Raw genomic sequence first — 15841 nt, 5'->3', positions numbered from 1 at the left:
ACTTGACCATCATTATCAAAGGGACCATTGGCTTGGCCATTTCTCGGAGCCCTGGTGCATTTGGGGTATCTGGGGTGCCTCCTGTCTGCTTAGAGTTGAAGCATTGCATGTCAGACCACCCCAGGCCATGCTGGTGCCTCTCAGCCTCCTCAGCCCCGTGAGCAAAGGGAGAGTCACCGTGAAGGGCACTTAATCGAGGGCAGTCCTCTCCCCGGCCCAGGGTGTGCCGTCCTTGTGCCGAGCGAGCATGTGTCTGGCCTTGCCCTCCTGTTCCCTCCTGGTTTGTTGCCGCAGCGACAGCAGCAGCATTGTCCCTCACGCCCTCCCTGCCAAGGTCTCTCCCTTCCTCCCCAGTCACAGCCAGGTCATCAAACATGCATTTGCTAATGTTTCTTGAGTACCTGCTATGTGTCAGACAGTGAACAGATGAATTCCTGCTCTCATGGAGGGGCGTGTGTGTGTGTACACGCATGTGTGTGAGCACGTTCCAATAATAAACCGAAAGTCCTGTGTGGCAGAGGTAAGTGTTGCGGAGGTACATGGTGGGGGATGTTCTGGGGGGTGGCTTCGTGTTGACCGGTGACTTGAGGGATGCAAGGGAGCCACCAGAGTCACTCCCAGTTGAAGGGCTGTGGTGGCTTCCTGGGACGAGCGGGCAGGTCCCCCAGGCCTCACAGGACAGCTTCCCCCGCCCTCATGTTCTCAGCTGCTGCCACTTACCCCCCCCTCCTGCTCTTGGTCCAGAGCCCCGCCTCCTCCCCATCCCCAAGTGTCTGTCCTCTGGCTCATGTGATCTTGTGCAGCTCCAGACCCAACCTGGACGACTTTGGTGTTTTCCCGACCTTTACTCCCTACTGCACCCTCCTCGAATAGGCCTCCTCCCACCGCCCCAGGCTGGTGCCCTGACCTTGCTTCTTGCAGCAGCCTGGGGTACCATGCCCACCCACTTCACCTGTAGATCTGGCAGGTCAGCCGTTGTTCCTGAGACGCATGCCTGCCGGCGTCCTCTCCCTCGACAGGAAGCCACGTGGAGTGAGATTGCCCTCTGAGCCTTTGGACCTGCTGGGTCCTCCCACCCCATCTCCCATCCCTCCGCTTCATGTGGGTGTCCAGAAAGGTCCCTCTTGGGCTTTATATCAGGGCTGGGCTTCCTAAGCTTCCCGGGACATCAGAGCCACCTGGGGTACTTTTGCCATAAAGGTTCCCAGGGTTGCGGCTTGGGCCTCCCCAGTCACACTGTGGGGTGGCCCTGGGAACCCGGATTTCTTCCCGCCTGCCAGGGAAGTCTTGCAGTCTGGCTGTTCGCAGCACATGTTCATTTGGAGGGCGGTGTTCCATTTCTGCTGTTGAAGTGTTTGTGATATGCATTGCTCAGTGGTTTAATCGTCCCTAAACCCCCCCGTGGACTAGACCTGCGTGCACACAGGCCCTGTCGCGTGGTCCCCGAGGGCAGGAGCGCTGCCCACACATCTCTGTGGCCAGCACGGGCTCCCAGAGGCTCCTTCCACTGTGGAGCCTGGTGAAGGAAGCCACGTGTCACAGCCTTTCCACGTGTCTAGTGACTTTTGTTCCTCTCCACCAGCTCCGCGTTGTTTATTCTCAGCCCAAAGCTCCCAGTCTGTTAGGAAAGATCTGTTGTATTTAGAAAATGTTTGTTAATGCCAGGAGGGCAGTTACTCTTATTCAAATGCTGAAAACTCTTCATTACACAAGTGTGTTCTGGGGGCCAAGCCCTCTGCCTGGCTCTGGGTTCCATGGCCGATGGGTGCCCTCAGCTAGCTCATGTGTTAACACAGATGTTAATTCCCAGACCACCATCTGACTGGACCTCACATGGGCTCCACCCAACTCGTAAGGCACTGAGAGTTTCCCTCAAAGTCAGAGTTGAGACATAGGAGAGCAGGAGGAGGTAGGGGTAAGGAGGGCCGGGGTGGGGACACGAGGGTGTTCTGGGCAGAGGTGTCTACAGGGGCCAACGTGTGCCTCTTATGGACACAGGTGTGCTGCAGGAGACATACTGGCTAGCACATTACGGGAACTGCAGGCTATCCCCAAGGTTGATGCCCCATTTCTCACCCACAAAGGCAGGACCTTTCCAAAGGCTCGCCTGCCCCCCAGGCTCTGCGATCATGGCACCCCGCGGCCCGCCTGGATGTGCCCTTGACCTCACTGGCATTCACTCTGTCCTCTGTGGTTGTAACGTCATTCCTTGATCTGAGTAGGGTGTAAGGAGTTTCCCGATCCCTGTGCCCTGTGACGGCAGTCCAGACAACCCCAGTGGGTGTGTGTGTGGAGGTGACAGGCTGAGTGTGGCACAGCACTGATCTTGTGTGATTCACGTGACCGGTACCTGTCAAGGGCCTGTAATGGGCCAGGTCCTTCCATACCTTGTCTCTGGTTTCCTCACCCCAGCCTGGGAGAGATGATCCCCAATTTAGGGTTGAAGAAGCTGATGTGTAGACTTGTGACAGGTCTCCCAAGGTCACACAGGTAGAGCGGGGCAAAGTCAGGGTTTGAAACGAGTGCTGTGGCTCTGGGCACTTACCACCCCTGCCTGGCAGCTTCCCCAGCCCAACGTGGGAGGTGAACACCAGGAACCAGAACAGTGTAGCTTGGATTAGCCGCAAACAGAGCCCAGGAGCCTGCGGTGCAGTTAGGCGGGCGTTATTAATAATAACAGCAATTGCTTTTATTCCCTCGTTCGGCATTTAGTCGCTGAATGCCTGCTGTCCACCTGCATCTGTTCTAGGTGCTGGTGATACAGCAGCAAAGACAAAAGTTGTGCCCTCATCGAGTGTTCTACACAGCTAAATAAGTGAAACATACAGGATGTCAGACCAAGATAAATGCCACGGGGAACATTTACACGGAGGCGGCGGTGGTGGAGGGGGCTGGGCACTGCTTGTGGGTGGGGGGCTCCGGGGCGAATCAGGCGGTCAGGCGAGTGGGTTTGTTTCTTAGGACCGCCATGACAAAGCACCACAAATGGTCTTGGGGGGTGGGGGTGTTAACAGGGATTTGTCCTCACAGCTCTGGAGGCCATACGTCCGAGACCAAGGTGTGTGGCCAGGTTAGTTCCTTCTGCGGCCATGAGGGAGAGTCTGTCCCGGGCTCTCCCCTGGCCTGGGGGTCGCTGGCCTCTCTGGCGGTCCTAGGCTCATGGAAGCGTCACCTGGGCCGCTGCCTGCGTCTTCACTTGGCGTTCTCCCTGTGCGCACCTTTGTCCAAATTCCCCCTTTTTCTGAGGGCACAGTTACTGGATTGGAGGCCCATCCTGCTCCGGTGTGACCTCATGTTCATGAGTTACATCTGTGACAGCTCTTTCCCAATAGGGCCCCGTTCTGCTGTGCGGGGTGGGGTTAGGACTGCGACATATGAATGTGTTGGGGGACAGCCCTTTATAGGGAGGTTTCGTGAGCACGTGTCAGGAGAAGACCTGCCTGGGGCAGAGGAGCAGGCGATGCCGAGACCCCGTGTCATGGAGCCTCTGGGGCGCCAGGCGCTCCAGTGCAGTCTTCTTGGAGGCTGACCTGACTCTGAACTTGATAGTGGCCGGAGAGGGAGGGAAAGCTGCGGTGGTGGTCAGGCGCCTTGAAGAACCTGTTGTCAGAAGCACATTCGGCTGTAGGAGGCGTTTTTCTCTCTGGGGCTTCATCGAGGGATGATCATGGTCCGTACCAGCCTCTGCACTGCTTCTCCAGTGCCAGGGTCTTGGTTTGAGGATGCTCTTTCCCACAGTGTCCTTCAGTAAAGGCCAAGGGCGGACCCCAGATGTAGCCCCATCCAGACAGATCTGCAGAGGGCCAGACAGGATGGTCGTGGGAGGCCTGGCCTCCCCCTTTGGCCGCTGACTGGGGCCTTGGGTGAAATGGGACAGCCAAAAATTGCAGCCACGTCCTCTGGCAAGATTTTGAAGGGGGGTGTTCTGTGGGCTGGTGATGCAGACCTGGAGAGTTGAGGCCCAGATGTGAGAGTTGACACCCTTCTTTGGAAGTTGAGGAGCGTGACCAAGCCCCAACTGGACTGGTCAGCCACCTGCCGCTTTGGAGGGTGCTGGGGAGAGCCCGCAGGCCAAGGTGGCCTCTTTATCTCAGGGGACATTGCCATATCTGCCCCACTTGCTTGGAGGCCGCCTGCCCCCAACAAGACCTGGTGCTCTGGGGCATCTTCCCGATCAGATCAGGGCCACTTTTGTTCTACTCTCTGACGTTCAATCTCCATGATCCTCGGCACCTCTCTGGGGGAAGCCGGGCTCTGACCACACCACATAATTTCTCATTCGTTCTCTGTCTCCTGCTGGACCACATTCTGCTCTGCTGGCAAAGGTTGTGTCTGTTGTCGCCTCTTAGGGAATGTCATAGATTTGGACTCAGAAGCACGTGAATGCCGGGGCCAGGGTGGGGTGGGGGGCAGTGTGTTCCTGCCCACATGTTTGGTACTGAGGGGCCACACTTCTGCCCCTTCTGGCAGGCCTGAGCGTTGCAGTGAGAACACACCTGTTGTCTGTGACCTTGTGCTGCCTGGTGACGCCTGAGAGGTCGTGTCAGTTCCTGGGTTATGGTCTCAGGCTCTTGGTCTCCTGAGCTTGTGACTCTCAGAGAGAGCATTATTGTGCATAGGTTCCAGTCCCCAATCCTTCCAGAGCATGACTCCCTGCCTCCTCCCTTCTTATTTCCCAGCCTCCTGACTCAGATCTGACTCCATTGGGTGTCATTGAGCCCTGTCCCTTCAGGCCACACAGGGGCCTTGTCCCAGCTGCTCCTTCCCAGCAGGGGTGTGGCCTTTGTCCCATCCCTCCTTTTTTTTTTTTTTTTTTTTTTTTTTCAGAGAGAGAGGGCCCAAGTGCCCCTGTGCGAGTGGGGGTAGGGGCAGAGGGAGGGAGAATCTTAAGCAGGCTCCAGGCCCAGCTCAGAGCCGAGAGAGCTCGATCTCATTCATGCCTGTGAGATCATGATCTGAGCTGAAATCAACTTAACCAACTGAGCCACCCAGGCGCCCCTCCCATCCCTGCTGGCCTGCACGGTCCATGGCCATCCACAGCCATCACGCTGACCTGGGAAGGCACCAAGGCCTATCTTGTCATCAGCCCCTGAAGCCTCCCGCGTCTAGTGCACACACCTACCATCTTATCTGAGCGGCTGCAGAAGTTCCTTGCAGGGTTTATTCGGTTTTGCAGAACAAAACCCCAAAAAGTATGGAGTCATTTAACGTCAAACACTGAGTGTTAGACTGCGGGCTCCCCAGCACCCCAGGGTCCCCCGTGGGCTCCAGTGGTAGGTTTGCCTGTTGGCAGGTGGTGTCGCTGTGCCCTTCCCCCCCCCCCCCCCCCCAGCAGCACCCAGCTCCCTTGCCTGCTGCCCTTTGGGCTCTTCACTGTCCAGAGAAGGGAGAGGCCACGGTAGGAGAGACAGCTGTGGTTGAGTCCTGGCCCTGTCTGCAGCCACCCGTGGGCCCTCAGTCTCTCAGCTTTGAAACTAAGACTATGTCTGCCTCATTGTGGGGCGTGAAGTCCAGGTGAGAAAATGCTACGGGGTGTCCATCTGGCTTGTGGCTTGGCCCGCGTGAGCTCTCACGCATGCTGCCGCAGATGGTGAGTGTTGGAATGATTTCTCACCAGAAGGGTGGCTTTTTCTCGCCCCCCAAATCTAACCCCGTCTCCCTCGATGCTTTGGCCACACACCTGCCCTAACCCCAGAAAGTGGTTTTGTTTTCAAGGTGTCGTATGCCCGCCCGAGCTCAGAGGTCATCAAAGACGCCAACCTGTACATCAGTGGCCTCCCAAGGACCATGACCCAAAAGGATGTGGAGGATATGTTCTCTCGGTTCGGGCGAATCATCAACTCCCGGGTCCTCGTGGATCAGACCACAGGTACGGTGGGTGGCCCAGATGTGGGTGAGGTTTTCCTCCAGACGGACTCCAGAGTTTCCAGGAAGACAAATCACTGCTTGATTCTCAGTGTCAGTAGTTCTTCCACCAGGGAGCACAGAATCAGAATGAGGAGACACTGGCTTTTGTTTTACGAGTCCAGGGACGGAGGATGCAGTTTGATGCATTTTATGGTGAAAACACCAAGAGATCCTGGCACCTTTCCTCAAGCACCCAGATGGCCCAGCCTGGCCTGTGAACGGGCGGAAAGGCCACCAGTCAGCCGTTCGCGGCAGCTCTTAGGCACTCGGGGTGCGGTGTGGGACAGTCTTCACTCATGACCCAGAGTCCCTACTTTTCACTGGCCCGAAGCCACAGGTAGCTGCTTCTGAGGAGCTGTTGTCGTCTCCATGATTTGGATGTCCCCCTCGGGTAGCACATTCAAAGCTCAGAGAGCTCAAGGCAGTAAATTCCCCTCACTGACCAGCCTGGCCACTTCACCAGCCCCTGTCAGGTCACCTCAGCCCAGGACATTAGCAGCCTGGGCTCTGGGCCTTGCACGAGGCCATCAGACACAGCCGAGCGGAGGCCCCTCACCTGCCCCCGGGAGAGCCCCACGCAGGAGGCTGGTGCCAGTCCTGACCGTGCAGCCTGCCCACCCCACTGGCCTGGGCACTGGGGTCAGGACATCCGCTGTCAAGCCCCGTGCCTGTCTCTGTCTGGGGAGAGGTGAGCTTGGGCCACACCTGCTGTAGGACTCCTCTGTTCTGCCCCAACCAGGAGTGGGAATCTGTTGACAAACCGCTCACGGAGCTCAGAGAGGCCATTAGAATGATCTGCGTTTGATGTTCATGTTCTTCCATGTCCCCGCCCCCCTTGGCTGTGATGTGAAAACAAACACTGGGTAGTTTGGTCCCAGGGAGTCATAACTGTGAGGTGACTCCCTTCCGAGAGGCCAGCGGCACCCCTAGGAGGCTGCAAAGCAGATCCCAGAGAGCAGGTGGGCTGGGCCCTCCTGGCCTGTGACAGATGGGGGTAGAGACGCACACACATCGTCCTTGTCCCTCCGAGCTGTGTGCTTTGGGGTGGACAGCCTCACTACTCGCCCTCCCTTCTCCACCCCTCCTCTGGAAGCTGAGCTCTGCATCTGCTGGCCCTGCTGCCCAGGCTGCAGTCCTGAGGCATAAGCAGCTCCAGTCCCCGGAGGCCTGAGCGGAAGGGGAGCCTTCTGGAGTGTGGTCCACAGGTGCAGCTCGCCGGGTAGCCCCGTGCCTAGTGCGGATGCCCACTCTGACTCTGACACCAGGCTCTGCCGGAGGGACAAGGACCACACCGCGGCCTCTGTTCTGCAGCTGTGCTCTGGGGCGGGGAGAGGGGTGAGGGCGAGGATCCTGTTTACTTGGTGTCAACCTCTTTGGTCCACACCAGGACAGTTTCCTGGGGTCCTTGAAGCCCCCCGTACTCACCTTCAAGTGCCAATTGAGAAGGAACAATGCAGGGGGCTGGTCAGTGTATGTGTTTGTCCTCAGCCCCATCTGCATAGGAGCACCTGTGTGGGCTGCCTGGGGACCCGGATGGTATGACCACGCTGGGCCACATTCTGTTTCCATCGCCCTCCTTTTCTACATGTCATACATACCGCTTTGCCTCTACTTGTCTCTGTCCAGCCCAGCATGACTGAGTGGAGCTGGCTGTCTCCAGGAACACCCCCACCCCGGACATCTAGCTTTCCCCAGTGGCTCTCACCACCCTGAGGGAGGTCACTTATGCAGACAGTTCCCCTCAGCCATTTGTGGGGCATTTGGTCTCCTTTCCCGCTGTAGGGCTGGTGTCTCAGACACCAGGATTGCCCCCCGGGCTCAGCCAGGAACTCCGAGTGGCAGCTCTCTCAGGCGTCCCGCCAGCCTCTGCTGAACAGCAGAGGGACTGTCTTCAGAATCTTTGTGAGGGCCAGAAGGAGGGGAGATGTGAGGGAGTCCCTGGGGCTCCCTGTCCAGGCCTGGGGTGTTGAATTGGGGAGTTAGAACGGTGGACCCCCAGGACTGTGGACTTCCATTCTGTCCTCTGCTCCAGAGGGGGCCACCAGCGGGGCTTCTCTGCTGGGACCCAAGGAGTCCCAGGGGACGAGGGCAGAGACTAGCAATGCTGGTGGGTTTGCGGGTCCAGTTTGCTTCCATATGATGTGCCTTGTAGCATTAAAGGGATGGGGCATCGCTCTTGGAAAAACTTAACGGCTGACAGAACTTAATTTTTAAATTTTGTTTTCTTACCTGTTTTAATTGTGAACCTTATAGGTTACTCATCTGGAGATCATGCCATTGATTGACCTCTGCTCTTGATTCTAAAAACAGTAGAGGGGAAAAAAACACCACCACGGGCCCCCTTCAAAGGGTGTCTACTCATCAGATCATTTAGTGAACATGTTCTCCCTCACGCTGACATTTTCTCTCTTGGGTTGTCTTCGTTTCACTTGGGCGGTTTCCATTTGAAAGTCATTTTACAAAACCAAACAGGGAAACCACACCACACACACACACTTTTCCTCTGTTCCATCTCAAGGTCCTTATCACTAGGATGGAACCTTCTCCCCGAGGGCAGCTTCCTGCCAGAGCCAGCCAGAGACAGCTGTCAGTGTTTTGCCTGAAGTTAAATACCCGTTCAGGCGTCTGTCTGTCAAAGGTGCCATTCATGCTGTTCAAGAGTAAATAAAAACAGTGTGTGTTGAGTGTGTGTTTTTAGGTGTTCCTTCTGAACTGAAATTGAAAATGAGTTGAGGCTCTAGAATTTTCTAAAATTTTTTTTTTTCAACGTTTATTTATTTTTGGGACAGAGAGACAGAGCATGAACGGGGGAGGGGCAGAGAGAGAGGGAGACACAGAATCGGAAACAGGCTCCAGGCTCTGAGCCATCAGCCCAGAGCCTGACGTGGGGCTCGAACTCACGGACCGCGAGATCGTGACCTGGCTGAAGTCGGACGCTTAACCGACTGCGCCACCCAGGCGCCCCGAGGCTCTAGAATTTTCTTGGCACACATGTGAATTGTCAGGTTGGATCTCATGAATTCAGTGAGTGTCTTTGGTGAATTTTAAATATATATATATTTAAACGATCGTGGAGCCCAGATGGAGGCAGCCTTGAAGCCACTGGGGGCAGCTGTGTGCCCTCCCAGGGCACTGTAGTGGGGGGAGACCAGGAGGGGCAGGTTCCCAGTTGGGTGAGCTGGGATACGTACTTTTGGACTCACCATGGAGTGTCCACTGTGCGTCACAGTTGTAGACCGAGATTCCTTGGCCCGAGGCTCCCTGACTGCTGTCTACTTGCTTGAATGGGGCCCAGGCCCAGGCATGGGATTCTAGGTGCACAGTGGGCGGCCATGCCTCTCACCGTGACACTGGTCACTTCAGCATCCCACCTGGCATGCCTGAGCCTCTCTGTGCCCCTCTGCGGCCCTTGGGCCAGCTGGGGAGACCCACATCCTGTGCCCATCGTGGGGCACTTGGTGGGACTCTGGGAAGGGGTAAAGAAAGGTGTGGGAGATGAAGCTGCTTGGGGGGGGGCATCTGGTGTGCTCACTTAGCTGGTGACCCCCCAGATCCTGGGCTGTCCTGCTTTGGTAATTGTCATGCACTGGGAACCGAAGGCCTTTGTCTAGAGAAGGAAACGTGACCCCAGGCAGGCTATAACTGGCAGTCTGGATGAGAATGTGCAGGATAGGGCTGTCTGCTACAGTGCCCCCACCAGGGCACATCCAGGACTTGCCCTCGGCTGTCACCTCTCCACTGGCATTTTGATCTTCCCACCTGACCCCTGTTCTCCCCAGGAGAAGGAGCCAGGCCTCTTCCCCAGCCCCACCCTGTTCGTCTAGTTCTGCAGGGGACAGTTGTCATCGTTCCTCCCAGGCCTAGAACATGGATGGATTAGGGTGGAGGATGGCCAAACCCCTCTTCTGCCTGGCTTGTGCGGGTCTCGAACCCATGCTGGGCCGGCCAGACCTTCAGCAGGGCCTTGGATCTCAGGCAGCCTGGTCCCGGTCCACATTCTTGCTCTGTCGAGGGAAAGGGTTACAGCAGGGACCCAGGGCTTGACTGCAGGTGGCTCAGTCTATGAGGCAGCTGGACACCACGGCAGGGGGCCCCGGCCCTTCCCACTCGGGAACAAGGACAGGTTTGGTGTGGGCCCCAGGCAGGGAGTCTTAACCTGCGGGGAGTCTGCGGGCAGGTGGCAGCACCACTGTGTGCACCTGAGCAGTTTTCTGGGGGAGAGCGAGGGGCTTCACTGGATTCTAGGCAGTCCTAGGACATTAACAATGGAACATCCCAAAGGTGAGTGAGGTGAGGGCAGGAGGAGGAGAGGGCTGTGGGCTGAGGCTTGTTCACTGGACTGTGTCCCCTCTGGGGATGGTAAAGGCTGAGTGAGCAGGGACTCTGTCAGGCCGGCCTGGGCGGGGACAGCCTACAAAGGCCTGGCTGGGCTACACGAGCCACCGTCACTCCTTGTTCACAGGGCAGGCCGCGGGGCCCCGGAGCACAGGGAGAACCCTGCAGACCCTACCTGGTGGGCGCTGAGAGCGATGGAGGGTGTCCTCTCCTCCAGCATGTTTTTTTTTTGTAAGAGGCTGGGGTGTCTGTCTGGGACATCTGTCACCAGAATGTCTGTTGGCACTGAGGGTGTGTAGTTGCTGCTTCAACTCAGAAGGACGTCTGAAAGCTTAATCTTGCTGGTCATTGTTTTTTTTTTTTTTTTTAAGTTCATTCGTTCATTTCCATGTTTAGGCTTCATTTTTGTTTGCCTCGTTACCTGATTTGAAACCATAGCTGACTGACTTCGCTTTTGCTTTTCAGTTTTAAAACTCCTTGTATTTTCTCCCCTAACTCCGTTTTTGTTGGTTTGTTAAAAAGGTTTGTCCAGAGGGGTTGCGTTTATCCGGTTTGACAAACGTTCGGAAGCAGAAGAGGCAATTACCAGTTTCAATGGTCATAAACCCCCAGGTTCCTCCGAGCCCATTACAGTGAAGTTCGCAGCCAACCCCAACCAGAACAAAAACATGGCGCTGCTCTCCCAGCTCTACCACTCGCCGGCCAGACGGTTCGGAGGCCCCGTTCACCACCAGGCGCAGAGATTCAGGTGGGTCGGGAGGCGGCGCTCTCATCAGCCCAGCTCTTCCCACCGCGGGCCCGGCCGGGTCCACCGGCCGGTCAGAAAGCCGCGCCCAGAATCACTGTGTCTTCACGCCCCTGCCCCCATCGGAAGGTGTCTGTGTGAAAGACGTTCATGTCCATCCGAGTATTGCCTGAAGTGGAATCCAAAAGGTGGTTCCGTCTCCAGCCAGCCCCCCGCCCCCGGGGGCAGAGTACGTAGCGCCCCAGGGCCCGGTGTTCAGTGGCCGGAGCTCGGGGCCATGAGTGTAGCAACCAGAAGATGCAGCCTCGGGTGTGCGTAGGGGAGAGCTGCCCTCCTCCTCGGCGCGCAGGCCCTGCTCCCAGCCCTCAGGTAGCCCTCTCACTCACCTACCTGGGCGCTCACCTGCATCTCTAAATATCACACGGCTTCTGTTTTAAAAGCCCTGTTCTGGAGGCGAAAGGTTTTCTAACATTCCCTCGTCTTTCCAGACTGAAAATGACTCCAGTTGCCAGGCTCTAGGAGAACAGAGACGATGAGGGTCAGGAACTTGGGCTCCAAAATCGGGCGTGTTCCGCCTCACAAGCAGTGGCAGTCCCGATTTCCAGGCCACTTGGTTTTTGTTTTTGTCAAAACCTCCATCAGTGGCGTGAGGCATGTTAGGGATCTTTATCTCTGCGACTTTGCTGGTTTCCCATCTCTGTCTTGGAGAGATTGGGCAAAATCCTGCACAGAGGCCCCCTGGGGAGGCACTGTCTTCAGCGTCTAGCAACGCAGAGTTCTCAACTCAGCTCAGGTTCCAAAGCTAGCCTTCCCTCATTGGCTTTTCTAGTTTAAAGACAAAGGCCGGGGAAGCGTCTTGGGATGGAAGTGAGGTCAATCCATGTTTGAAGGCCAGCTGACATAGTCTGTGTCACTGCTGGTCAGGTGGGACGTGTGGATGGCAGCGTCCAGCAGGTTCCCAGTAACCAGACTGGGCGAGCAGGGAAGAGGGTACGGGAGGAGGGGGGCTTTGGTCACAGGAAGGAGGAACAGAAAAGAAAGGGGACCAGAGCAGCCAACACTGCTGGCCAGGCAGGAAAGGGGTCTTGACAATTAGAGGCTCGGCGCGAGGAGAGACAGAGGGAAGCAAGGATGGCAGGAAAGGTGTGAGGAAAGACTGGCCACTGGAAGGTGGACTAAGATGAGAGCAAGAGGGAGAGAGGCCCAGCCGAGGGGAGAGTGTGCAGTCTGCATCTCACAGCAGGAAAGACCTCCCCCCGCCCCCGCAAATACTCAAGAAGGGCTCAGGTCTCCTTTGTACATCAGAGAAAAGAATGGAAGGTAGGTTTCACTGCAGCCAGGATGAAAGAGATCAGCTCCAGTTAGCAGGGGAGAAACCAACTGACAATAATTAATGGGAATGAGAATCACGTCAATAGAAAATAGTAAGGTAAGACTTCAGGTTATTTTCAGTATAACAGGTACATGACGATTCGGGTTAGCTGGTTTAACTCGGACCCACATTTGGTTTCCCACAAAACTGGAGGGGGGGGACAGGTCCGTTAAAGTCAGAACGTCTTTCCAGTTTTTATTGAAAACCAGCTTGGCTTAATGTCACACAGATACAAGGGTGCCTTTACCCACCCCCTTCAGTGCCACTGTGGTCCCTGTTGAGTCGAGACCACTAACAAGCCACTAGAGTCATTGAACCAACTCCGACCTCCTGATGCAAGCTGTTTAAAATTCCTCCCGTACATTCAAAGCCATGGCCAGTGATGTGTCTTGATTCTTCCATACCTGCCTTGAAGAGATCCCCTGGATAAGTGGGCTGCACCTGGGGAGCTGGTCAGTCCGTCTAGTTGTTATGTCCGTCAAAAGAATGAATCTGTTGATGGCCCTTGAAAGCACCTGCTTACCCCTGGGTCAGCCCCACAGCTCGAAGCCTGGTTTTATTTTAGAGCAGGTCGTGTTTCTTGTTTCTTGCACGGTGCGGCCCCCCAGACGCTCTGTCACGCTTGGGTAGTCTTAAGCCGATCCTAAGGCCATTACTTTTTAATTTTTGAAGCCTTTCAGAGGGCTGTGTGGCTTCAGTAACGATTTTGTCTTCTCCCTTAGTCCTACTGCAGTGGCCACACATTTGTAGAAGGCTTATTTTTTATGCAGCTGGAAGCGTTGCTTTGGAAAGAGGCCCACACTTTTGGTACAGCTTGGCAGACCTGCAGGCCGCAGGCATTGCTTCTGGGATGCCATGAGCCAGCAGCGGAAGGTCGCCTGGAGCTGTGGGAAGGAATTCCCTGTGCCCTGCGGTGGCCCTTCAAGGGGTGTGCTCGCCTGGGACCCTCCAGCAGGGGCAGCCAAGATGAGGGCAAGATAGAAAATTTGGAGAAAGAAAAGGAAAAAAATCCTGCCCCCCACTCCCTGATGTACACATATATGGAGGCACAGAGTATGAGGATCGAGCTTCCTCCAGAGAGGTCCGAGGGTGGAACAACACCCGAGAGGACGCGGAGAAGCTTCTGTCATTCAGCTAGGGAAGCCTGGGACTCCCCCCACCCCCACCCCCAGTGATGGAAGGTACTGGAGGGAGCATGGCTCCCAGGGAAGCTGGTCGAGGCTCTGACCCTCTGGGCAACAAGTGTCTCTCCCCAGGGTCCACGGTCTGTAGTGCAGGGAGCCCCCTCCCCCATGCTGAATTCCTGCCTGTGACGGATGGGGGCGCGCCGGCCTGCATGACCTTGACCTGCATGCTGTGCTCTCTGTTTGCTAGGTTCTCCCCTATGGGTGTAGATCACATGAGTGGGCTTTCTGGTGTCAATGTCCCGAGCAACGCGTCTTCGGGCTGGTGCATCTTCATCTACAACCTCGGGCAGGACGCCGATGAGGGGATCCTCTGGCAGATGTTTGGCCCCTTTGGGGCGGTCACCAATGTGAAAGTGATTCGCGACTTCAACACCAACAAGTGCAAAGGCTTTGGCTTTGTGACCATGACAAACTATGAAGAAGCCGCCATGGCCATAGCAAGTCTGAACGGCTACCGCCTGGGGGACAAAATCTTACAGGTTTCCTTCAAAACCAACAAGTCCCACAAATAACTCGCTCATGCTTTTTTTTTGTACGGAATAGATAATTAAGAGTGAAGAAGTTGAAACTTTTTTGTTAGTGTACAACTCATTTTGCGCCAATTTTCACAAGTGTTTGTCCTAGTCTAAATGAGAAGTGAAGAGGTTTTTATACTCGGGGATGCAACCGACATGTTCAAATGTTTGAAATCCCACAATGTTAGACCAATTTAAGTTTCTTAAGTTATTTCCTTTAAAATATATATTAAACAGAAATCTAAGTAGACTGCATTGACTCACCAGTCCCTCGGGACGGTGGTGAACCTGAAGCATGCTTTACCCTCTAAGACTGTCTAACACTCATTTCATTCGGTGTCTCCACAAACTGGATTTAAAAAAAAAACAAAAACAAAAAAAAAAAAACAGAAAAAGGAAAAAAACAAAACAAAAAAAAAAAAAGACCTGACCTTTTAGTTCTAGTTTCCAGACTAAAGATGTTAGACAGATGCTGAGTGTGTGCTTTCCTCAGCCGCTTCACCATTTTTAAAAAGCGATTTCTGCTTTTGGTTGACGGGAAATTGCTTTCCCGAGCAGGTGCCATCGCCACCTCCTGCTCCCTCAGCCCCGGGCCCTGCAGGGGTGCCCGCCGGGGGGGGGGGGGGCCGCCGCTGGGGAAGGGGGGCCGCACGTTGGGCCCTCCACGGAAGGACTCGAACAGGTCTCCTAAAGCCCAGGCGCCAGTGGGAACGGACCAAAGAGTTTCCGGGAAACTCCAGTATATTCCCCAGTCAGACCTAGCTCCCGGCACGCCCGAGGATGTGTTGCTACCCTGACATCCCGCATTTCTGTCCACACACGGCATGCACGGTGCCCCGCACACCGGACACCGGCGTTCCCCACCGTTTCGCCAGTCCCCCAGAGCATTTCACACGGCCCAGGTGCGGAAGACCGCCCATATTGTACGACCCCAGAAACATTTGAGCATTGTATTTCTCGCATCCCTTCTCGTGAGCGCTAGACTTTGTTTTGTTTTGTTTTGTTTTCTATTTTAGTCGGATTTTGTTTTGAAACTTTGCTTTCGTATGAACACTCAGCAGAAAAGTACTTACTTCTTGCCAGTTATCTATTAACAACAACGAGAGAAATACCCCTTTGATTTGTAGTTTTAAAGATTAACCCTCCCAAGTTCTCTTCATAACTGCCTTGACATTTTGGGTTGTTCTGTTCTGTTAATTTTCTTTTGCTTTTTTGTGTTTTTTGTTTGTTTTTACTTTTGCATTTAAGACCATTAAATTTGATTTTGTTTTGCTCGAATTTTGTTTTGTTTTTTATTTTACCTTTTCTTTCTTTTTGGCTAGGTAAGGTACAGATGGCCAGCATTCAGGGAGGATTTATAAGTCCTTAAGAAATAAAAACTTGCCTGGAGACCAAGCATTTGCACATCTGTGACGCAGGAGTGCACAGTCACAGATGGCACTTAGTTTTAAAACGGGGGAGCCGGTAGGGAGAGGCAGAGAATGAGCCTGAGAAGGGGCAGGGCCAGATCTCCAGGCGCCTCAGGAGTGTGAGCTGACTTTCATAACTGTCTGGTGTTTAGAGAGGACCAGAAACAGGGGAACTCAGTACCAGCAGTTTTTAGTCTCTACAAAAGGCTAAAAACGGGTACCAGTGGGCAGTTTTTGTTGATCGGTATCATGGAATTGCGGCATTATTTATCTACCTGCCTACCTACCTATTTATTTATTTATGTATTTATTTATGTATTTATTTATTTATTAAGTGGAAAAAATTGGGCACAGCCTTCTCCAGAGCAGGT

At 54.8% G+C, this 15841-nt stretch overlaps 1 protein-coding gene across 1 annotated transcript in view; it reads left to right on the top strand.

Annotated features, from left to right (window-relative positions):
- Positions 1–15339, top strand: part of ELAVL1 (ELAV like RNA binding protein 1) — a 39271-nt gene extending 23932 nt beyond the window's left edge. The window contains exons 4-6 of the mRNA XM_086699230.1: positions 5716–5869; positions 10765–10990; positions 13734–15339. Of these exons, the coding sequence (XP_086555356.1) occupies positions 5716–5869; positions 10765–10990; positions 13734–14058 (705 nt within the window). The 3' untranslated portion in view covers positions 14059–15339. The remainder of the gene's footprint in view (positions 1–5715; positions 5870–10764; positions 10991–13733) is intronic.
- The last annotated feature ends 502 nt before the right edge of the window (positions 15340–15841 follow it).

The sequence above is a fragment of the Puma concolor genome, chromosome A2 (genome assembly GCF_028749965.1).
Source record: "Puma concolor isolate L17-30 chromosome A2, mPumCon1.1.hap2, whole genome shotgun sequence".
NCBI lineage: Eukaryota > Metazoa > Chordata > Mammalia > Carnivora > Felidae > Puma > Puma concolor.
Note: the sequence above shows the minus strand (reverse complement) of the source record. Positions and strands in the feature narration are given on the sequence as shown.